At 33.5% G+C, this 25,077-nt stretch overlaps 1 protein-coding gene across 2 annotated transcripts in view; it reads right to left on the bottom strand.

The window, feature by feature from the left end:
• Window positions 1–23,237, bottom strand: part of LOC110448415 — a 28,653-nt gene extending 5,416 nt beyond the window's left edge. Inside the window, exons 1-6 of one of the 2 annotated variants that reach the window (XM_021494633.1) lie at window positions 23,135–23,237; window positions 22,416–22,748; window positions 6,832–6,964; window positions 5,350–5,445; window positions 4,125–4,295; window positions 1,321–1,493 (exon numbers count right to left, since the gene is read on the bottom strand). In XM_021494633.1, the coding sequence (XP_021350308.1) occupies window positions 1,321–1,493; window positions 4,125–4,295; window positions 5,350–5,445; window positions 6,832–6,964; window positions 22,416–22,625 (783 nt within the window). In that variant the 5' untranslated portion in view covers window positions 22,626–22,748; window positions 23,135–23,237. Of the gene's footprint in view, window positions 1–1,320; window positions 1,494–4,124; window positions 4,296–5,349; window positions 5,446–6,831; window positions 6,965–22,415; window positions 22,904–23,134 lie in introns of those variants that run through there. The other variant, XM_021494632.1, reaches the window with a different exon arrangement.
• Window positions 23,238–25,077: the final 1,840 nt, after the last annotated feature.

Genomic DNA, 25,077 nt, shown 5'->3' on the forward strand with positions numbered 1-25,077 from the left:
CCCACCGCCCCATCGCCCCAACGCCTCACCGCCCCACCGCCCCACTTTTTGTAGTACTAATTGTTGTTCTTTGGTTAAAATCTATCCTTTTATGATACATATTTTTGTAGTAATAATTTTATTTAAAGAGGATCATTTTTTAGGATCGTACCTATCTTCTATAGGTCCTCGATATATGTACATATATATAATATAACAATACAGTCAAACAGGTATACATTGTTCTGTGACTATTATCTATGCTTTTGTATAAATTGTTTTTCTTTATAGTAAAATCTATCCTTTGATGTTTTATATTCTATTTTGAAATCGACTACGACTCCTTTGCAAGGTAAAGAAAAAAATCTGAGCAGTTTTGGTATCCAATAGATAAACGCAAAATGCAGTTCTGAATTTCGCATCGCATAAATTTCTTATTATTTGGTTATTTGGTATGATTCGGTGTTATCTTACCTCAAGTATGATCTCTTGACTGCATCTCGTTTTACCTGAAGCATGATATCTTGACTGCATCTCGTTTTACCTGAAGCATGATCTCTTGACTGCCTCTCGTTTTACCTGAAGCATGATCTCTTGACTGCCTCTCGTTTTACCTGAAGCATGATCTCTTGACTGCATCTCGTTTTACCTGAAGCATGATCTCTTGACTGCATCTTGTTTTACCCTAAGCATGATCTCTTGACTGTATATCGTTTTTCCTGAAGCATTATCTTTTGAATGTGTCTCGTTTTACATCAAGTATGATCTCTTGACTGCATCTCGTTTTACCTGAAGCATGATCTCTTGACTGCATCTCGTTTTCCTGAGGCATTATCTTTTGACTGTGTCTCGTTTTACCACAAGGATGATATCTTGACTGCATCTCGTTTTACCTGAAGCATTGTCTTTTGACTGTGTCTCGTTTTACATCAAGTATGATCTCTTGACTGCATCTCGTTTTACCTGAAGCATTATCTTTTGACTGTGTCTCGTTTTACCACAAGGATGATATCTTGACTGCATCTCGTTTTACCTGAAGCATGATCTCTTAACTGCATCTCGCTTTACCTGAAGTATGATCCCTTCACTATATCTCGCTTTACCTGAAGCATTATCTCTTGACTGTATCTCGTTTTACCTGAAGCATTATCTTTTGACTGTGTCTCGTTTTACCTGAAGCATTATCTCTTGACTGTATATCGTTTTTCCTGAAGCATTATCTTTTGACTGTGTCTCGTTTTACCTCAAGTATGATCTCTTGACTGCATCTCGTTTTACCTTAAGCATGATCTCTTGACTTACCTGAAGAATGATTCATTGTTTGTATCCAAGCTGTCTTACCTGAAGTACTACCTGCCTGATGCCGTCCTTCCCGAACAAGACACCCACGTGATCATGAAGGCACGTGATGGGAAAGTGTGTACTGTATGAAGTAATTATCTGCTGACAGGGGGCGGTCGTCACTCTTGGACATTCAAACGGCTTTTTTGACACTCGGACAGTAACCATAGGGTCTGTGACACAATGAGAAAGTAAAGGAAGACGTGTTAGAACCACAATCAGATATATGAAATTATTGGAGATTTCTATTAATGTATATGATCAACTAATCCTTCACTGGCTTTTCTGATAGTGTTTGCACTGGATACGCGTTAAGACATTCCTTAGGGAACACACCGACTTACTTTGAAAGCGACAGTTTACTGGTGGGCATGCTAAATTAAGACATTATATAGGTATCTACTTAGTATAGTACTACTTACAACAGTATTACAATGTATATGAGACCACGTAATAACGGGAGAGTTTGGAGGTCTATATACTAACTAGTAGATTCGTAATTCATAATTATTGAAGAGCAGTAGGTAGGACAGTGATATCTAAGCGGCTGGTCAAGAAATCTATATCCAATAACACATTTACATATTGATATCACTGGTACAGACTACGTCTAATAATGACATGGAAGCTTCAGTAAAAAAGGGTGAGTACAGTTTTGGATAGACTGAAGGTAATAAGTATAACGCGTAATTAAGTGAGAATAGATTAAGGTTTTCTCTGTTCCAAGGACTTTTTCTAACCACACTCATTAAATGATAGGTAACCCTATAGGTCTCGTCTTCTTCAACAGATGCATCACCATCGGTTCGGTCGGCCCAACAGCAGACTGGGTTGGCATAGTCAAGACACCGGTCATTTACACTCTTTGATTGACATAGGAAACAGACGCAAACAACTGTACAATTCCTGTTGGTGTTCAAAACAAACTTGGCATTTATCATTGATACTTTCCCAGGTTTCGGTGAAAGACAATATTGTACAATTTCATAATTCGGTATATAAGATATCGAGATTTTGGTTGAGGCTTTTAACCTTGAGAGGAACAAAGGAATAATTGTTGTCGGTAACAAGATGGTTGCTAATATTTGAGAACGGGGGTGAGTCAGATGCACCGACAGACGAGACACCTGGATTAAACTCAACATCAGATCTCACTAAATCAATGCATAATGTATATATAAAAACGTAGTGCCTATAACACCATTTAATAAAGAAGAGTTACTTCGACAGCATTTGCTAACGGAAGGGATGCATATTCAATAGCCCAATACACAGCATGTCAGGGACGGTTACATAGGTAAATATAAATTGAGGATTGCACACAGGTATTGAAGACAACAGTTCGGACACGATAGAGCGATATTTGGAAAGAAAGTTTTTTAGTCGGTTTAGAAGATTATAACATACATCACTACGCAATATTTACATATCAAATACCAATACCAAGTATTCTTCTCTTTCTAATCTACATACCACCTCTGGTGTTTTGTCGCAGACGAAACTTTCTATTTTTCACAGAGACTGGATTTTTCACAAACATTTTCCTTTTTAAAATCAACAGCTTAATCTACACAATGCTTTACGCTTTTACTTGGGTTCATTGTATTAAGTACTTTAAGGGCAGTTAATAAGCTGTCGTCCCAGTCGCCATCGTTTTTATATTCCATGTATGCCTCGCGCATTCTGCAAAATTGCACTAGATCACATTATGTCCGGCTGTTCAATATCCTTCGTAGTCAAAAAATCGTTCATTCATAAGCAATTAATGTGCTGTTTTACAAAATAAATGTCTAATAACTCTTAAATAGTAATGTGTTTTACATAAGAAAATAAGATGATATGCATCAACTTCATCAGATCGTGGATTATTACCACACTGTTGGGAATCGAACCCAGAGCACGCTGCATGGCCCCACAACTAGAAGGGTCAACAATTGTTGCCAGATAGGTAGCAGTTGAGTCACAGTTTTCATCCTAGTCCTAAATTTCTCATCGGAAGCACTGATGTTAAACACTCGGAACCTCTCGTGTGGCACGTCCTAGCACACTTACCCCGCTCGTGGTCGGATAGCTGCCATTGCAAATCATGTGATAGAAGAAATATGGTTCCCAGAAAGCGAAAGCGGCCATTTTGAAACATATTTATCTTATAAATCTGTTCTTCAAAGTGTTTCTTTAGCGTAAATCAAACAAGTACTAAACGCAGCCATGCTTGCTTGCAACAAACTAGTATGGTGAGACAAACATGTCACCCATACACATCGATTTTGCATGTTTTCTCACTCGGGAGGGAGATCGAGCATAGGCGAGAAATCGAATTGGAGCGATCTAAGCACGATCTCCAAATATGGGTTCTATGATTATAATATACAATAATACACAACATGTATATAGCACCATATATAGCTTATAAAATTACTCTTAGGCGTTCCACAACTTAGTAGTATTCCTACAGTTTCCATGGCTTTAGAAGTTTGGTTACCTATCTATAGATTTTGTCACGCGGTTTCACACCCCTGAATAATTTGAAATTTTGGCAAGTACTCTTTAACGTAGGTGTAATATAGGATTCTTGTCATGCTGCCAAATTATATTGCAAATCAGTTCATTTCAACCAATAAATATTTCTTCAGTTACTTCGTGCCACATTCTTATAGAATAAACATTGAATGATATATATTTCTTTGAAAAATTCAGAATTTACTAAGCTTATAAAGATTACTCACATTTCACGAGACATATTTTTTCTCGCTATGACAGAAACATATTGAAAATAAAAGAAGAAAAAAAACCATGGAGCTCACCACAAGCATACAGGGTCATGTGATGTAGAACTCTTCTGTTATAGAAGATAGGTTTAGCTTCCACCATATGATAGTTGGCATTTGCAGGAACGTTGAAAACCATGCAGGCGTATGTGAAGTCCTTTTTTGGTACCCTCGTGAGATTGAGACGGACCGAGAACTGGCCAACCACTGTGATCAATGTAGAATACAGACAGCATCACTAAACATAGTAACACATCCACTCTCTTAGGGAGTAACCACAGAGTTAGGGGATACTTTCGGAAATATACGGTCAAGTCATGAAGATATCTCTATTTGTATGAGATATCTTAGTTAAGATCTATTCTTAGTGAAGATATTTTATCATTATATTTATATGATATATCTCTTTTATTTTATAGACATCTTTGATTAATTTAAGGGTATCTTTTATTCATTTAAAGATATCTGTAATACATTTGCGAACACTGTTTGTTTGAGTATTGAACTGCCATACTCATCGGAAGCCGAGGCGGATGGCAGAGAGAATATGAAGAATTATTGAAAGACGAGGCGAGAACTGATGAAGACATTTGTCATTAAAAGGAGTGGAAAATTTGGCATAGAAATAAGTAGGACAGAACTTATCACTTTTTTTGCAGGAAATACGCAGCAGGGATGAGGGTTTTTAACCATAGGGAAACGACTAGGAGATGACGTGAACGGCATCCCGTTTTTTCCACTGATCGAAATTGGACCTTCCAAAGACGACTAATGGTCATCTAAAAGAGTGCCAGTTTTCCGTAACTTCCGCAATAGGAGTATAACATTAATTACAAGCGGGAGTATACCTAACGCAGCACATGTATACATTATACAGCACAACTATCAATTACACAACAGAGTATAAAATCACTCGTGCTGTGTAAATTGCACTCGTGCTGTGTAATTGACACACCTGCTGTTTATTTTATTCTAGTTCTAAATTACACGGCAAGAAAATAAATAAAACAACACGGGGTACAAATTACACAGTACGAATTTAAATTATAAAACACGTGTTTAACTGACACAACACGAGAAAGGAATTTAAATTACGAAGAACAAGTACAAATTCACAAGAATTGAAATGATGACTTGATATAGTTTTATGTAGGTATATTACGTTTTATGTAGTTTGGAAGGTTTTGGAACAAGAGAGACTGGATGGAGGGACAGTCAAATGTATGTCTGAAATTGCACTTTGGTGGTAAACATGTCTTACCTGGCTGATAGGCAGCCTCACATTTGAGATTATCCGGGCAGACGACAGAGCCATTCTGCTTACGACAAGTCTCGTCGTCCCACGGCTCGCATATACCTTCACAAGTAAACAGGTGTACATGCAGGTCAGGTAATCACATTTATTACAAAGACATAAATGACAAATATATTTTATGCTTTTCTATAATTCATTTTAAGTTAAGCAACATTGTCAGTCAAGTGCTAGGCCTATCGTGCGACACCAATTAACGGTACCCTCGGAGGTGCGGTCCGGGGGCGACGTAATCAAGCGACCCCCATACAAAACTACCCAAGATCAAAAGCTCACGGTAGAAATCCAATCTGGACTTAATGTTAAAATCTTACCCCTTAAAAATTACCCCCTCCTACCATTTCTGTCTTGCGTCCATTGGAAAAGGTGACCCTACATGCACGAGGGTAATTCATTTATTTAAATTAGAATAAAAACTATCAGATATTTGTATAATGTACTGTTTTACCATATATAATTAGAAAGTATAAGTGCTTGAATGAGACTTGAATGGCTGAAATGAACATCATAAAGTGCATTGAAATCTATTTAACATGACTGACAAGGAGTGTTGAAACATGGATGAACATAACAGTATTCCTGAACGTTTTTTAAACCATGACGATATATTTTTGTTTTAAAGTGCATTTAAGATGAAACCTATAAATTTCACTTTAACTCTCTAAAATGCTTAAACAAGCATACAGAAACAAAAATTGTCGAAATGTGTACTGTCATGTGAAATGAATGCCCGTACAATGGTGTTTCCCGGCGGAATCTTGCATAAGAAAGACATGGGATGTGTAATGACAGTATATTAAGCCCATTTTGTTACTTTATTGTTGAGGTCAAAAAGAATGGTAGACAACTGATACTTTCTATAAAATCCAACGTTTAGAACAAACCTTTTACCGAGATTTTATGATCACGTATTTTGGATTTTTTTGACAAAAAGTAAGTCACATTTAACAGTAGGGTAGCTTAAATTTATTTACTTGAGATAAGATACGGCGCTAGACAATAACATAGCCGTAAAGTAAATAATCGCATGGTATAAACCAATGTTTTATTAAGTTCTCAACAAGAACCAACATAATAGGACATTCGATATGGTATGATCGGTTAAATATAAATCCCCTGTAGGATCTTGTAGACAGGAGCTTTGGGATATAACTTTATATTTTCTTTCTCTCATCAACTCGTTGTCAGGGTTACTTTTTGACCTGTTGTCAGTGTTTCGTGACAGGGTGGAGTACATGTAGCATGCGCATGCGCCCCGTTGATGAAGTTTCAATGTGGTGGCCCTCGCTATTCCTAAATACATGAGTATTGTATATGTCAAGTTTTCCGTTAGCCATGGTTTCTACACATCATAAACAAGGTTTATAAAACACTGTCAATGACAGTCGGACCGACGGACGCTGAAATCAATAAATAAAGTTTTGTTCTTACCCGGATGAAATGTGGCGGGTAGAAGTAATGTTGGTTGCTCTTTCGTCCATCGGCACCAGGGGTCGCCAAGTTCTATCCCGTTCGCCTTGCCGTCTCCGTCGGAGTCTTTCATGCATAAATCTTTCGTCCATTTCTGTAAGCAAAGATTTCATTTATGTCCATAAATTCATCGTTTTTATGCCAAAATATCATTGTAGAAAAACTTTATACAAACAAATGTATCTGGTTTATTGCTTGACACAACTGAATCGTGGGTTTATTACTTCAAACAACCAAATTTCTGGTGTATTACTTGATACAAGTGAATATCTGTTGTAATACTTCATGCAACTGAATCTCTATTGTATAACTTCACACATCTTAATCATTAGTGTAATACTTCATACAACTGAATATCCGGTGTATCACTTCATACAACTGAATCACTAGTGTAATACTTCAAACAACCAAATTTCTGGTGTATTACTTGATACGACTGAATATCTGGTGTATTACTTCATGCAACTGAATCTCTATTGTATAACTTCACACATCTTAATCATGAGTGTAATCCTTCATACAACTGAATATCTGGTGTATCACTTCATACAACTGAAACACTAGTGTAATACTTCATACAACTGAATATCCGGTTTATAACTTCATCAAACTGAATATCTGGTATTTAATTTCATAAAACTGAATCTATGGTGTATTACTTCATACAACTGAATCACTGGTGTATAACTTCATACAACTGAATCTCTGGTGTATTACTTCATACAACTGAATCTCTGGTTTATTACTTCATACAACTGAATCTCTGGTGTATTACTTCATACAAGTGAATATATGGTTTATTACTTCATACAACTGAATCTCTGGTGTATTACTTCATACAANGTTTATTACTTCATACAAATGAATCTCTGATATATTACTTCATACAACTGAATCTCTAGTTTATTACTTCATACAAATGAATCTCTGATATATTACTTCATACAACTGAATCTCTAGTTTATTACTTCATACAAATGAATCTCTGATATATTACTTCATACAACTGAATCTCTAGTTTATTACTTCATACAAATGAATCTCTGATATATTACTTCATACAACTGAATCTCTAGTTTATTACTTCATACAAATGAATCTCTGATATATTACTTCATACAACTGAATCTCTAGTTTATTACTTCATACAAATGAATCTCTGATATATTACTTCATACAACTGAATCTCTAGTTTATTACTTCATACAAATGAATCTCTGATATATTACTTCATACAACTGAATCTCTAGTTTATTACTTCATACAAATGAATCTCTGATATATTACTTCATACAACTGAATCTCTAGTTTATTACTTCATACAAATGAATCTCTGATATATTACTTCATACAACTGAATCTCTAGTTTATTACTTCATACAAATGAATCTCTGATATATTACTTCATACAACTGAATCTCTAGTTTATTACTTCATACAAATGAATCTCTGATATATTACTTCATACAACTGAATCTCTAGTTTATTACTTCATACAAATGAATCTCTGATATATTACTTCATACAACTGAATCTCTAGTTTATTACTTCATACAAATGAATCTCTGATATATTACTTCATACAACTGAATCTCTAGTTTATTACTTCATACAAATGAATCTCTGATATATTACTTCATACAACTGAATCTCTAGTTTATTACTTCATACAAATGAATCTCTGATATATTACTTCATACAACTGAATCTCTAGTTTATTACTTCATACAAATGAATCTCTGATATATTACTTCATACAACTGAATCTCTAGTTTATTACTTCATACAAATGAATCTCTGATATATTACTTCATACAACTGAATCTCTAGTTTATTACTTCATACAAATGAATCTCTGATATATTACTTCATACAACTGAATCTCTAGTTTATTACTTCATACAAATGAATCTCTGATATATTACTTCATACAACTGAATCTCTAGTTTATTACTTCATACAAATGAATCTCTGATATATTACTTCATACAACTGAATCTCTAGTTTATTACTTCATACAAATGAATCTCTGATATATTACTTCATACAACTGAATCTCTAGTTTATTACTTCATACAAATGAATCTCTGATATATTACTTCATACAACTGAATCTCTAGTTTATTACTTCATACAAATGAATCTCTGATATATTACTTCATACAACTGAATCTCTAGTTTATTACTTCATACAAATGAATCTCTGATATATTACTTCATACAACTGAATCTCTAGTTTATTACTTCATACAAATGAATCTCTGATATATTACTTCATACAACTGAATCTCTAGTTTATTACTTCATACAAATGAATCTCTGATATATTACTTCATACAACTGAATCTCTAGTTTATTACTTCATACAAATGAATCTCTGATATATTACTTCATACAACTGAATCTCTAGTTTATTACTTCATACAAATGAATCTCTGATATATTACTTCATACAACTGAATCTCTAGTTTATTACTTCATACAAATGAATCTCTGATATATTACTTCATACAACTGAATCTCTAGTTTATTACTTCATACAAATGAATCTCTGATATATTACTTCATACAACTGAATCTCTAGTTTATTACTTCATACAAATGAATCTCTGATATATTACTTCATACAACTGAATCTCTAGTTTATTACTTCATACAAATGAATCTCTGATATATTACTTCATACAACTGAATCTCTAGTTTATTACTTCATACAAATGAATCTCTGATATATTACTTCATACAACTGAATCTCTAGTTTATTACTTCATACAAATGAATCTCTGATATATTACTTCATACAACTGAATCTCTAGTTTATTACTTCATACAAATGAATCTCTGATATATTACTTCATACAACTGAATCTCTAGTTTATTACTTCATACAAATGAATCTCTGATATATTACTTCATACAACTGAATCTCTAGTTTATTACTTCATACAAATGAATCTCTGATATATTACTTCATACAACTGAATCTCTAGTTTATTACTTCATACAAATGAATCTCTGATATATTACTTCATACAACTGAATCTCTAGTTTATTACTTCATACAAATGAATCTCTGATATATTACTTCATACAACTGAATCTCTAGTTTATTACTTCATACAAATGAATCTCTGATATATTACTTCATACAACTGAATCTCTAGTTTATTACTTCATACAAATGAATCTCTGATATATTACTTCATACAACTGAATCTCTAGTTTATTACTTCATACAAATGAATCTCTGATATATTACTTCATACAACTGAATCTCTAGTTTATTACTTCATACAAATGAATCTCTGATATATTACTTCATACAACTGAATCTCTAGTTTATTACTTCATACAAATGAATCTCTGATATATTACTTCATACAACTGAATCTCTAGTTTATTACTTCATACAAATGAATCTCTGATATATTACTTCATACAACTGAATCTCTAGTTTATTACTTCATACAAATGAATCTCTGATATATTACTTCATACAACTGAATCTCTAGTTTATTACTTCATACAAATGAATCTCTGATATATTACTTCATACAACTGAATCTCTAGTTTATTACTTCATACAAATGAATCTCTGATATATTACTTCATACAACTGAATCTCTAGTTTATTACTTCATACAAATGAATCTCTGATATATTACTTCATACAACTGAATCTCTAGTTTATTACTTCATACAAATGAATCTCTGATATATTACTTCATACAACTGAATCTCTAGTTTATTACTTCATACAAATGAATCTCTGATATATTACTTCATACAACTGAATCTCTAGTTTATTACTTCATACAAATGAATCTCTGATATATTACTTCATACAACTGAATCTCTAGTTTATTACTTCATACAAATGAATCTCTGATATATTACTTCATACAACTGAATCTCTAGTTTATTACTTCATACAAATGAATCTCTGATATATTACTTCATACAACTGAATCTCTAGTTTATTACTTCATACAAATGAATCTCTGATATATTACTTCATACAACTGAATCTCTAGTTTATTACTTCATACAAATGAATCTCTGATATATTACTTCATACAACTGAATCTCTAGTTTATTACTTCATACAAATGAATCTCTGATATATTACTTCATACAACTGAATCTCTAGTTTATTACTTCATACAAATGAATCTCTGATATATTACTTCATACAACTGAATCTCTAGTTTATTACTTCATACAAATGAATCTCTGATATATTACTTCATACAACTGAATCTCTAGTTTATTACTTCATACAAATGAATCTCTGATATATTACTTCATACAACTGAATCTCTAGTTTATTACTTCATACAAATGAATCTCTGATATATTACTTCATACAACTGAATCTCTAGTTTATTACTTCATACAAATGAATCTCTGATATATTACTTCATACAACTGAATCTCTAGTTTATTACTTCATACAAATGAATCTCTGATATATTACTTCATACAACTGAATCTCTAGTTTATTACTTCATACAAATGAATCTCTGATATATTACTTCATACAACTGAATCTCTAGTTTATTACTTCATACAAATGAATCTCTGATATATTACTTCATACAAATGAATCTCTGGTGTATTACTTCATACAACTGAATCTCTGGTGTATTACTTCATACAAGTGAATATATGGTGTATTACTTCATACAAATGAATCTCTGATATATTACTTCATACAACTGGATCGATACTGTGTTACTTTATACACTATGTACATGATCCCCCCACTTTGCATTCGAATTAAAAGTTACCCCTAAATGTTTATGATAATCTGTAAAGTTTAAGACTTTCCCATCAAATTCTAAATCTAAGTCTTCTTCGATATCGATTGAATTCGAAATAAACAATACATCTGTATTTCAGGATTAAAATTAACCAACCAAGTTTTTGACCAAGTATTTAAGATCTCTAGGTCTCTATTTAAAGTTTCTTGAGTACACAATGTACTATCGGCACACAGGTTATCTAACGTCACTGTAACAAAATCGGGACACTTTTTTAGATAAATGTCAATGTTCTTTATACAATACTATAATATCAGTTCCAAAAATGTTTGTTCATTTTTCATAAATAGATACTATCCACTTTTCATTTTTGTCACAATTTCGAGCGCGTGGTTCTATAAAAAGAACGCAAAATACCATCAGAGTTACGTAGGCCGTTGAACAAGCGTTACTGTACCCTGGAAGGGACACTTCCGGTATTTTTGGCGAATATTTGGGGGAAAACGATCAATATCGGCAGAAAATATGCATAGTTGAAATATGTTAGTCAACGAGGGTTCTGATTAAATTTCTTCTCCAAACTCTCATTAGTTTTATTAAAATAGACTTTTGGAAAACGATATCCAAATAAATAGCGTCGCACGGTACTACCGTAAATCACGAAAGTCTTGTTTTGGTATTTTTTCTTACCTTTAAATTGTTCATGTAACGATAAACAGTAGCCAATAAAGCTTAATACAGTTTAATTGTCATGAAAAGTATTCTCAAACAAGTAAAAATGACAGTTTCTTGCGCCGATTGTACACTTACTTTTTTATAAAGTAAATTGTTATCGTTTTCGTGCACATCATTGTTATTATATAATTAACATATTTTATTTAAGCAGGTATGTAAGTCTTGCACCGTTCTATGATATTACTTTTCAGTGCAGCTGCCGGTATGGACAGCTTTCAAGCATGTGCAATATTCTTCATTTTGCCCTTTGTAATCAGAAATACCATTACAGTTCACGAAAATGTGGATAAGTACAAATTCAACAAAACATTCCAGTCATGACACATGGTTTGAAATATGTACATGCAATGTAAATTTTACATTTCCATACACGTGTATGCGTAATCTTAAGTTGACAATGCGAGCAAACAACAAGTCTCCGAAAAAGATACAATGTTGTACACTGCTTCTGAAATCAAGGACGACACCGACCTCAAACGTTCTATCAACCAATCGACGAGCCAGATGCAGTGAGTGACTGGCTGAAACAACCGTTCGGTTTGTGGGCGTGTTCTTTTTGAACACGGCTTTGTTGACGCCGTAACGATTTTGATTGTAATATCTGGTGTATTACTTCATACAACTGAATCTCTGGTGTATTACTTCATACAACTGAACTTAAGTGTATACTTCATACAACTGAATCTCTAGTCTATTACTTCATACAACTGAATATCTGGTGAATACTTCATACAACTGAATCATGAGTGTATTACTTCATACAACTGAATATCTAGTGTATTACTTCATACAACTGAAGATCTGGTGAATACTTCATACAACTGAATCACGAGGGTATTACTTCATAAAACTGAATATATGGTTTATTACTTCATAAAACTGAATATCTGGTGTATTACTTCATACAACTGAACTTAAGTGTATACTTCATACAACTGAATCTCTAGTCTATTACTTCATACAACTGAATATCTGGTGAATACTTCATACAACTGAATCACGAGGGTATTACTTCATAAAACTGAATATATGGTTTATTACTTCATAAAACTGAATATCTGGTGTATTACTTCATACAGCTGAATCTCTGGTTTATTACTTCATACAACTGAATATCTGTTGTATTATCTCATACAACTGATTATCTGGTGTATTACTTCATACAACTGAATCTCTAGTCTATTACTTCATACAACTGAATATCTGGTGAATACTTCATACAACTGAATCACGAGTGTATTACTTCATACAACTGAATATATGGTTTATTACTTCATAAAACTGAATATCTGGTGTATTACTTCATACAACTGAACTTAAGTGTATAACTCAACAAAAACGAAGCCGTGGTTAATTATCTCACACAACTGAATCTGTAGTGATGTTAATGACTTAAAGGAAACAAAATGGTTGATTTAAAAAAAAAATATTGCTTCAAGTTTATTGTGACAGATCTCTGACATCAAAGACACCGGTGCTATGGTGCTTTTAGTTTACAAGTATAGGTTTACCTCGTGGAAAAGGTCATTGACTAGAACAATTAATTATCAATGCATGATAAACATTTCTGAAGTCCACTGGGGCGACTAGTGTGTGTTTATATGTGCTGTTAAAAGTACATTTATTATTAGTCGTCTGTCATATCATAATGGTTAGAGCCGTATGTAATTTATATATATTTAGTTCATATTAATGTTACTTACTGTCAGTGACGTCATTAAATAGCGCTGTCTGTGATTTCGATATATAGTATGTATACTTCATTGTACCTTATTTTCAGTGACGTATTTGTAAGTAGCCTATTCTGTATAGAATGAATAACATTTTACCTACAATGACGTCATATAAGGTGCAATAATGCCTTTTAGGATTTTATATACATTGTAAAACATTACTTATTTTTCATGGATGTCATTATAGGCAATGAAATTCGGGAAATACCATAATTAGAATCATTTCTCCGAAATTTTTCAAAATAACATCTTACCTGTGCATCAGAAATTAACACAACAAAGTAAAAATTGTCTGTAAAATGAATTGTGTTTATGAGTCTTTCAGCATACATGTCTACTATGCTACAAACCAGTTTTAATTATTTTGTACCTCAGTGAACCTAATTTATTTTTTAATCAGCTTGCTGTTTGTAGTTTGTTAGACTTATTTTGTAGTACAGTACCGTAGTATACTTATAATGGTATTAAGTAGACTTATTGTACTTCAGTAGACGTTTGTTTGAGATGTTCCGTGCAGTTAACTTATAATTATTTTTCTGTACACAAACAGTAGACTTATTTTGTAGTACAGTACCGTAGCATACTTATAATGGTATTAAGTAGACTTATTGTACTTCAGTAGACGTTTGTTTTAGATATTCAGTCCAGTTGACCTATAATTGTTTTGCTGTACACAATCAGTAGACTTGTTTCCAATCAAATGGGCTTATTTTCCTGTCGAACTGATCGTATTGGTGGGTTATTAAGACTATACCATGTGGCCATTTCTACGTTATTTTGTCGATGCGTCTTTAAGGATACCCTCAGAGGCTTACACATAAACCAATCCGTGTGTGCAATATGTAAAAGCAGTAACCACTAAACAATTGAAAAAAGATAACATCATGTCATCAAAATGATATCATTATTGTATTTGGTTATTAAATATATACTTATAATGCTATGACGTCACTTTCCGGAATACCACCAATCCTGTATTTCACCGGGCCAGTGTTATGTTGTGCGCCAATGAAAGAAAGCAGCTTATACTTCAAACGTCAAAGTATTAAAAATACTATCATGAATTGTTACTCTTGACCGCTAAGATTTCCAGTTTTAATCTATCTCTTGCACAGAGTATCAAGTCTGTCGTTTTCCGAAATAACTATCACCACCTTTTTTTCATATTCTGATGGAGAGTTAGGTTGAACAAATTCTACATCATATTAAAAACGAAATACCTTAATCAAAGGCAAACGAGGCTGAGTTGACTCCTGAGAAACGTGTTTTTGAAAACCGCGCATGTTTTCACAAGTAGCCTTATTTCGTAAAGTGTGTGTATGACCGTCTACCAGCAACGCATCTTGAAAATTAGTAAAAAGCATGTAACAGGAAAGGAAAAATACAATGGGCCAGGCAGGGATTCGAATCCGGGACCTCCGAACACTAGACTAACGCTCTACCAATTAAGCTTCCTGGTCGCCGGCGATCGACGAAGACCAGTTCCACTACATGCACTTAATAAATACATCATCTAGTGATTCAAATCATGTACAGTGTTGTATAGAATAGATGAACACCAACTATTCAATACAGCAAATAACAGGATACAGGGAGCACCGAGCCTGGTGCAGTGTTCGGGAGAAATTGCACCATTTTTATATGGTATATGTTCTGACTCTCTCCAAAAAAAAAGATACAATAAAAACGGGTATTCCGGACTATATGAATATCTATATTACTGGGGTTCAAATGTTAAAGTCTAATATTATTTGACTTATTCCCATTTAGAAGCAACAAGGCCTTCCTTGTTAGTTTGCTGTTTCCCGACAAACTCACTGAAATGGAATCTACTGAAGCTTTTTATTTATTTTGACAAAAAAATGTTGGACTGAAAAATTGCTGAAAATTATGCTTTCTTACAGTGAAATGGAAACTTATCAGTAAATGCCACCTTTATGAAAATGGAGACTTAAGGGTATTTGCTACCTTATTGCGACATGGAGACTTAAGGCATGGTGGACTATCATACAAGTATGTTTGTTTCTTAGACCTATCATAGAAGCACTGTACTGACACTGACTTGTGTACATGCTGTGTGTTAGGCGCCACGTTTTTTAATAAAGAACTCTGATATTTCTGAATCAAAACACTACCTACTTACCCACTTAACAAAACGTAGGAAGGGAAAAATGGAAACCTATATTTTAAAGGATGGCCCAATTGGTATTCATATAGTTATACTGACCTTACACTAGACTGTCATATTGTTAGTGGACAATTAATTCTGTTTGACGGATACAAAACGACTGGGTGAGACATAGGAGCTATGTGGTAATGTACTTCATGTAAGCTCACTGGGCACTGAAAATAGGTCTTTAAATAACAGTCTAAGATAACAATTTTAATGCTTCAAAATTCCTTTAAATCCTTTTTCCATTGGAGGGCTTCGCCCCCCTGATCCTTTCACCAGTGCCCTGCCCTGGACACAGACCCCGCGCCAGGGCTTACACATATCTTTTAACAGGCATAGCTACGACCCCGTTCGTATGGCCATGTGCGACATTATTGTGTTTAAGTACCCGTTAAAGATGTACTCTTCTAAGGTTTCAATCACGTTCAAGTCTCATTTTGATCTGCTGTAACGGGTTTTTGTAATATTTAACAAATTATGATCACGTTTATTAGCAAACACGCATCTGTAAAATATGTCAAAAAACTAGATGTCTGTTGTTTGTAGAACTTTTTTTACAAGAATTTAAAAAAATACCAATTTGGCGGCCATTTTGAAAATGTGTAGTTCTTGCGCTTCAAAAAAGGCAAAAAAATCACCTTTTTTGACACTAGATTGATCACTTAAGTTGTCATTGTGTCGCCATTTTTAATTGTAGCAGGTTCAATTTTGCTGTACAACTTTATAATGTTTAATATGATAAAAATAATATGCAACAAACTGGAAAATTATACATTATTGATATTTTAGTGACCCACCAATACGATCAGTTCGACAGGAAAGTAAGCCCATTTGATTGGAAACAAGTCTACTGATTGTGTACAGCAAAACAATTGTAGGTCAACTGGACTGAATAATCTAAAACAAACGTCTACTGAAGTACAATAAGTCTACTTAATACCATTATAAGTATGCTACGGTACTGTACTACAAAATAAGTCTACTGTTTGTATACAGAAAAATAATTATAAGTCAACTGCACGGAACATCTCAAACAAACGTCTACTGAAGTACAATAAGTCTACTTAATACCATTATAAGTATGCTACGGTACTGTACTATAAAATAAGTCTAACAAACTACAAACAGCAAGCTGATTAAAAAATAAATTAGGTTCACTGAGGTACAAAATAAGTATACTGGGCTAAAATACAAATAATTAAAACTGGTTTGTAGCATAGTAGACATGTATGCTGAAAGACTCATAAACACAATTCATTTTACAGACAATTTTTACTTTGTTGTGTTAATTTCTGATGCACAGGTAAGATGTTATTTTGAAATTATTTCGGAGAAATGATTCTTATTATGGTATTTCTTGAATTTCATTGCCTATAATGACATCCATGAAAAATAAGTAATGTTTTACAATGTATATAAAATCCTAAAAGGCATTATTGCACCTTATATGACGTCATTGTAGGTAAAATGTTATTCATTCTATACAGAATAGGCTACTTACAAATACGTCACTGAAAATAAGGTACAATGAAGTATACATACTATATATCGAAATTACAGACAGCGCTATTTAATGACGTCACTGACAGTAAGTAACATTAATATGAACTAAATATATATAAATTATATACGGCTCTAACCATTATGATATGACAGACGACTAATAATAAATATACTTTTAACAGCACATATAAACACACACTAGTCGCCCCAGTGGACTTCAGAAATGTTTATCATGCATTGATAATTAATTGTTCTAGTCAATGACATTTTCCACGAGGTAAACCTATACTGTATATTTTGTATGTCGAATGTTCTAAAGGAAGAACATGATGTATATTTGCTATGTCGAATATTCTGAAGGAGGAACAGACTGTATATTTTCTATGTCGAATGTTCTTAAGGAAGACAAGGATGTATTTTAACCATGTCGAATGTTCTGAAGGAAAAACATATTTTTCATTTTTATGTCGAATGTTCTGAAGGAAGTACAAACTGTTTATTTTCTATGTCGAATGTTCTGAAGAAAGAACAGGATTTTTATTTAAAATGTCAAATGTTCTGAAGGAGGAACAGATTTTTATTTTCTATGTCGAATGTTCTGAGGGAAGTACAAACTGTTTATTTTATATGTCGAATGTTCTAAAGGAAGACAATGATATATATTTTCTATGTCGAATGTTCTGAAGGAAGAACAGTATGTTTATTTACCCTGTCGAATGTTCTGAAGGGGACACAGATTGTTTATTTTCTATGTCGAATATTCTGAAGGAAGAACAGACTTTTTATTTTTATGTGGAATGTTCTGAAGGAAGAACAGAATGTATATTTGCTATTACGAATATTCTGGAGGAGGAGAAGACTGTATATTTTGTATGTCGAATGTTCTGAAGGAAGTACAAACTTTTTCTATGTCGAATGTTCTGAAGGAAGAACAGGATTTTTATTTAAAATGTCAAATGTTCTGAAGGAGAAACAGACTTTTTATTTTCTATGTTAAATGTTCTGAGGGAAGTACAAACTGTTTATTTTCTATGTAGAATGTTCTGAAGGAACAACAGGATGTATATTTACCCTGTCGAATGTTCTGAAGGACACACAGATTTTTTATTTTCTATGTCGAATGTTCTGAAGGAATAACAAACTGTTTATTTTCTATGTCGAATATTCTGAAAGATGTATAGACTGTATATTTTGTATGTGGAATGTTCTGAAGGAAGAGGGACAGACTGTTTATTTTCTATGTTGAATGTTCTGAGGGAAGTACAAACTGTTTATTTTCTATGTCGAATGATCTGAAGGACACACAGACTTTTTATTTTCTATGTGGAATGTTCTGAAGGAAGAACAGAATGTTTATTTGCTATGTCGAATATTCTGAAGGAGGGACAGACTGTTTATTTTTTGTGTCGAATGTTCTGAATAAAGAACAGGATGTATATTAACCATGTCGAATGTTCTGAAAGAGAAACAGACTTTTTAATTTTTATGTCGAATGTTCTGAAGGAAGTACAAACTGTTTATTTTCTATGACGAATATTCTGAAGGAAGAACAGACTTTTTTTTCTATGTCCAATGTTATGAAGGAGGGACAGACTGTTTATTTTGTATGTCGAATGTTCTGTAGAAAGAACAGGATGTATATTAACCATGTCGAATGTTCTGAAGGAGAAACAGACTTTTTTATTTTTTATGTCGAATGTTCTGAAGGATGAACAGACTTTTTATTTTCTATGTCGAAAGTTATGAAAGAAGAACAGGGGTTTTATGTTTATGTCGAATGTTCTGGAGTAAGACAAGTATGTCTATTAACCATGTCGAATATTCAGAAGTAGGAACATACTGTATATTTTGTATGTCGAATGTTCTGAAGGAAGAACATGATGTATATTTGCTATGTCGAATATTCTGAAGGAGAAACATACTGTATATTTTCTATGTCGAATGTTCTTAAGGATGACAAGGATGTATATTAACCATGGCGACTGTTCTGAAGGAAAAACATATTTTTTTTATTTGTTATGTCGAATGTTCTGAAGGAAGTACAAACCACCGGTTGTTTTCTATGTCGAATGTTCTGAAGGAAGCACATGATGTATATTTGCTATGTCGAATATTCTGAAGGAGGAACAGACTGTATATTTTGTATGTCGAATGTTCTGAAGGAGAAACAGACTTTTTATTTTGTATGTCGAATGTTCTGAAGGAAGTACAAACTGGTTGTTTTCTATGTCGAATGTTCTGAAGGGGACACAGACTGTTTATTTTCTATGTCGAATATTCTGAAGGAAGAACAGACTTTTTATTTTCTATGTGGAATGTTCTGAAGGAAGAACAGAATGTATATTTGCTATAACGAATATTCTGGAGGAGGATAAGACTGTATATTTGCTATTACGAATATTCTGGAGGAGGATAAGACTGTATATTTTGTATGTCGAATGTTCTGAAGGAGGAACAGACTGTATATTTTGTATGTCGAATGTTCTGAAGGAAGAACAGGCTTTTTATTTTCTAAGTCCAATGTTCTGAAGGAGGGACAGACTGTTTATTTTCAATGTCGAATGTTCTGAAGGAACAGGATTTTTTTATTTAAAATGACAAATGTTCTGAAGGAGAAACAAACTTTTTTTTTAATTTCTATGTCGAATGTTCTGAAGGAGAAACAAACTTTTTTTTTAATTTCTATGTCGAATGTTCTAAAGTAAGACAAGTATGTCTATTAACCATGTCGAATATTCTGAAGAAGATACATACTGTATATTTTGTATGTCGAATGTTCTGAAGGAAGAACATACTTTTTATTTTCTATGTCGAATGTTCTGAAGGAAGAACATACTTTTTATTTTCTATGTCCAATGTTATGAAGGAGGGACAGACTGTTTATTTTGTATGTCGAATGTTCTGAAGGAGAAACAGATTTTTATTTTCTATGTCGAATGTTCTGAACGAAGAACAAACTGTTTATTTTCTCTGTCGAATGTTCTGAAGGAAGAACATACTTTTTATTTTCTATGTCCAATGTTATGATGGAGGGACAGACTGTTTATTTTGTATGTCGAATGTTCTGAAGGAGAAACAGATTTTTATTTTCTATGTCGAATGTTCTGAGCGAAGAACAAACTGTTTATTTTCTATGTCGAATGTTCTGAAGGAAGTACAAACAGTTTATTTCTATGTCGAATGTTCTGAAGGAAGAACAGACTTTTTATTTTCTATGTCGAATGTTCAGAAAGAAGATTAACCATGTCAAATATTCTAAAGGAGAAACACACTTTTTATTTTCTTTGTCGAATGTTCTGATAGAAGAACAAACTGTTTATTTTCTTTGTCGAATGTTCTGAAGAAAGTAAAAACTGTTGATTTTATTGTCGAATGTTCTGAAGGAAGAACAGACTTTTTATTTTCTATGTCGAATGTTCTGAAGGAAGATTAACCATGTCGAATGTTCTGAAGGAGAAACACACTTTTTATTTTCTGTGTCGAATGTTCTGATAGAAGTACAAACTGTTTATATTCTATGTCGAATGTTCTGAAGGAAGATCAGGATTTTTATTTAAAATGTCAAATGTCCTGAAGGAGAAACAGACTGTTTATTTTCTATGTTGAATGTTCTGAAGGAAGAACAGAATGTATATTTGCTATTACGAATATTCTGAAGGAGGGTAAGACTGTATATTTTGTATGTCGAATGTTCTGAAGGAAGAACAGACTTTTTATTTTCTATGTCCAATGTTCTGAAGGAGGGACAGACTGTTTATTTTCAATGCCGAATGTTCTGAAGGAAGTACAAACTGGTTGTTTTTCTATGTCGAATGTTTTGAAGGAAGTACAAACTGTTTATTTTCTATGTCGAATGTTCTCAAGGAGGAACAGACTGTTTATTTTCAATGTCGAATGTTCTGAATGAAGTACAAACTGTTTATGTTCTATGTCAAATATTCTGAAGGAAGTACAGACTTTTTATTTTCTATGTCGAATGTTCTGAAGGAGGGACAGACTGTTTATTTTCTATGTCGAATGTTCTGCAGAAAGAACAGGATGTATATTAACCATGTCGAATGTTCTGAAGGAGAAACAGACTTTTTATTTTTCATGTCAAATGTTCTGAAGGAAGTACAAACTGGTTGTTTTCTATGTCGAATGTTATAAAGGAAGAACAGGGGTTTTATGTATATGTCGAATGTTCTGAAAAAAGACAAGGATGTATATTTTCTATGTTGAATGTTCTGAAGTAGGAACAAACAAACAAAAATCTATGTCGAATGTTCTGAAGGAATAACAGGATGTTTATTTTCTGTGTAGAATGTTCTGAAGAAGGAACAGACTTTTTTTGTTTCGGTGTTGATCGTTCTATAGTAAGAACTACCAGGTTGCAGTATCATTAAGATCACTTTGTTTATTTACTTTTTACGTTCTTTGAATCGCTACTGTAATATTCGTGCGTGATAGATGTTGGCCATTGCATATTTATGATGTGTTTTGCGAAATAAAAGGTGTCCAAATCGTGATGTCTATCTAGATTGTTTATAAACCCTGTCAGAAACTTGCATGTTAATTACACCGGTGAATGGTGCACCGATGAAATGTATAATTTATATAAATATTCGTATGTGTAAACAGTATACTAGAACCAATTACCTTTCCTGCCGCCGCGAAATCCTTGCCGAACTGGTTCTGTGGCCCCTGCCCCTCTGGTCCATAATGTCCTACTCCATTCCAGATCCCTTTAGGTACACAGGGGTTCGGGATGTTAAATCCGTTCGGAATGTCATGCTGGTATTGTTCAAAACAACGAACAGTGCGAAGCACACATATTATTTCGAAAAGAAAATAGAGTAAACGATACATTTTTTCAACGTGGCGTAGAAAGGATTCCAGTTTTTATATAATCTCCGTTGTGTTGTAATTATCCTGCTTGTAATTTCCAAAGATTATATCTTAACTTGCAAATTGTCATGTAGTTTGGCGTTTCTTCAAAAAAAATCAGAAATATGTCATACAGTTATTTTGTGAGTAATAAATCAAAGCCATGGGTGTAATACACTCAGCCTAATTAGTATAGTAATTCCATTCACAGTCCGAGATCTCCGGACGTCGCCGTGGCATCCTCAGCGCATGGGCATCGAAAACCTTGCATAAATTACCTTTGTCTTGGCAAGTAAAGTTTGGTTAGTTTATTGACAGAATAACACAATATTTTCAAAGGATTAAAAGACAAATAAAAATAAATAATATTTATATACATCTTTAAAAAACTTCTTTAGTAAACAAATATAAAAATATGTAAACTTTAAAAGAATATTTATTATGAAAATACACAGTTTCGAAAATTGGCTTTAGTTTGATATTATGCTAACCTTGTTTTGGACACTTTGTTCTCTGCATTAATACATCGTTCGTATACAAGGTGAGTGTAATACTGAGACAAAACAGCTATAATTACGTCTGTTGATGAATTAAGCCTGACCGCGTGACGATCTGACAAACAGTGACTGATGGCATACATAATTATTATAACCGAAGCAGGTAACACACACCTTCAAACATAATAATCTGCCGTACGACATTAGTGTATTACGGAAAGGCGTTTAGTTTCTTCCCATAACCAACAAGCCTCTGGACCAGTTTAGGATCCGACGACAGTTTTGGGCCCTTTTTTACAGCAGAAATGGCTAGAAAATACGACAGCCTAGTACATTTCACCAGAATTCTGCTGGTTCTCAGAAGAGAACTTCATATTTTGTTTACATTTGCAGTTGGACCGTGACCTGAAAAATAATTTCAAGTGAAGTAGATTCATAAAGACACGTCATTCGCCGCTATTTAGCCGACAATAATTCTCCTTTTACATCCTTCGACATCGCTAGGTTTACATTGTAAAAATACAATCTGTTCTTTCTTCAGAACAGTTGACATTGCAAATTTACGTTAATATTTACAATCTGATTCTGGATTACTCGACTTTAAAACAGACGTATATGTTTCACTGTGTTTTATGTATAAAACATTGCCCCCTAATCAGCTTACAGACTACGTAGATATTACAATTTTGTGTTATATAAAGATTTTGCAAATAAATGAAAAGTTGTATGAGCCCCTGTGTAACAAAAGTGTTCAGTATAAGACAAAGAAATATCCCTAGCCTATACGAGAAACTTGCTTAGTCCCTTTGTAAAATACGACAGGACCCAGTGAAACAGACATTTCTGGTCCCTGTGTAAGAAAATGGTCTAGCCCTCATGTACGAAAGGGTATAGTCCCAATGTAAGAAAAGCGTCTAGTCCTCGTGTAAGTAATGTTCTAGTCCAAATGAAAGAAAAGGGTCTAGCCGTCTTGAAATAAAGGTCTAGCCCTCGTGTAAGTAAGGGTATAGTCTCAAAGTAAGGAAAGAATCCGGTTCCTGTTTAAGTAAAGGGTCAAGCCCTCGTGTAAGTAAGGGTATAGTCCCAAAGTAAGGAAAGAATCCGGTTCCTGTTTAAGTAAAGGGTCAAGCCCTCGTGTAAGTAAGGGTATAGTCCCAAAGTAAGGAAAGAATCCGGTCCCTGTTTAAGTAAAGGGTCAAACCCTCGTGTAAGAAAGGATATAGTTAAAATGAATGAAAAGCGTCTAGCCCTCGTGTTAGTAAGGATCTAGTCCAAATGAAAGAAAAGGGTCTAGCCCTTGTTTAAGTAAGGTGTTTAGTCTCAATGTAAGAAAAAAAGGCTAGTCGTCTTGAAAGAAAGGGTCTAGCCCTTGTGTAAGTAAGGGTATAGTCCCAATGTGAGGAAAGATTCCGGTCCCTTATCATGTCAAGTCTGTTTGTAAGCAGCTCTGCGTTAAGTACATTAAGCTCTCAGCACAAGAAACAAATATTCCTCTGTTTTTTAAGTATCGTTTCTCCTTTGTAAGAATTGTAGACGTAATAATGCTGAACAGACCTACTTCCATCCATCAGCTACGATTGGTAAGGCGTAAAGGGCCGAAGTGAGCATCAATCAAACGCTTAGAGATAATTAAATTGTACGGACACTTTGTGTATCATACATTGTATGGTCTCGTTCTGGCTGTGTAATGCTGTCGACTTTACCAAGTTCAAAGTTCAAATATTTTATTTTCGTGTCAAACACATAGTATTCATCAAATCACAATACATAACCTTTGATTATTAAATGTGTCTAGCCAAAACGTTATAAGAACAATCACACTATTTACTATCTTAAGACATGGAATGGTGTTAACCAGTCTTTGTAAAAACAATCGTGCTTGATACAAAAGTGTAATAGTAGCAGGACTATAATTTGCATATATATGATGCCATGTA

The sequence above is a fragment of the Mizuhopecten yessoensis genome, unplaced genomic scaffold (genome assembly GCF_002113885.1).
Source record: "Mizuhopecten yessoensis strain PY_sf001 unplaced genomic scaffold, ASM211388v2 scaffold4033, whole genome shotgun sequence".
Lineage (NCBI taxonomy): Eukaryota > Metazoa > Mollusca > Bivalvia > Pectinida > Pectinidae > Mizuhopecten > Mizuhopecten yessoensis.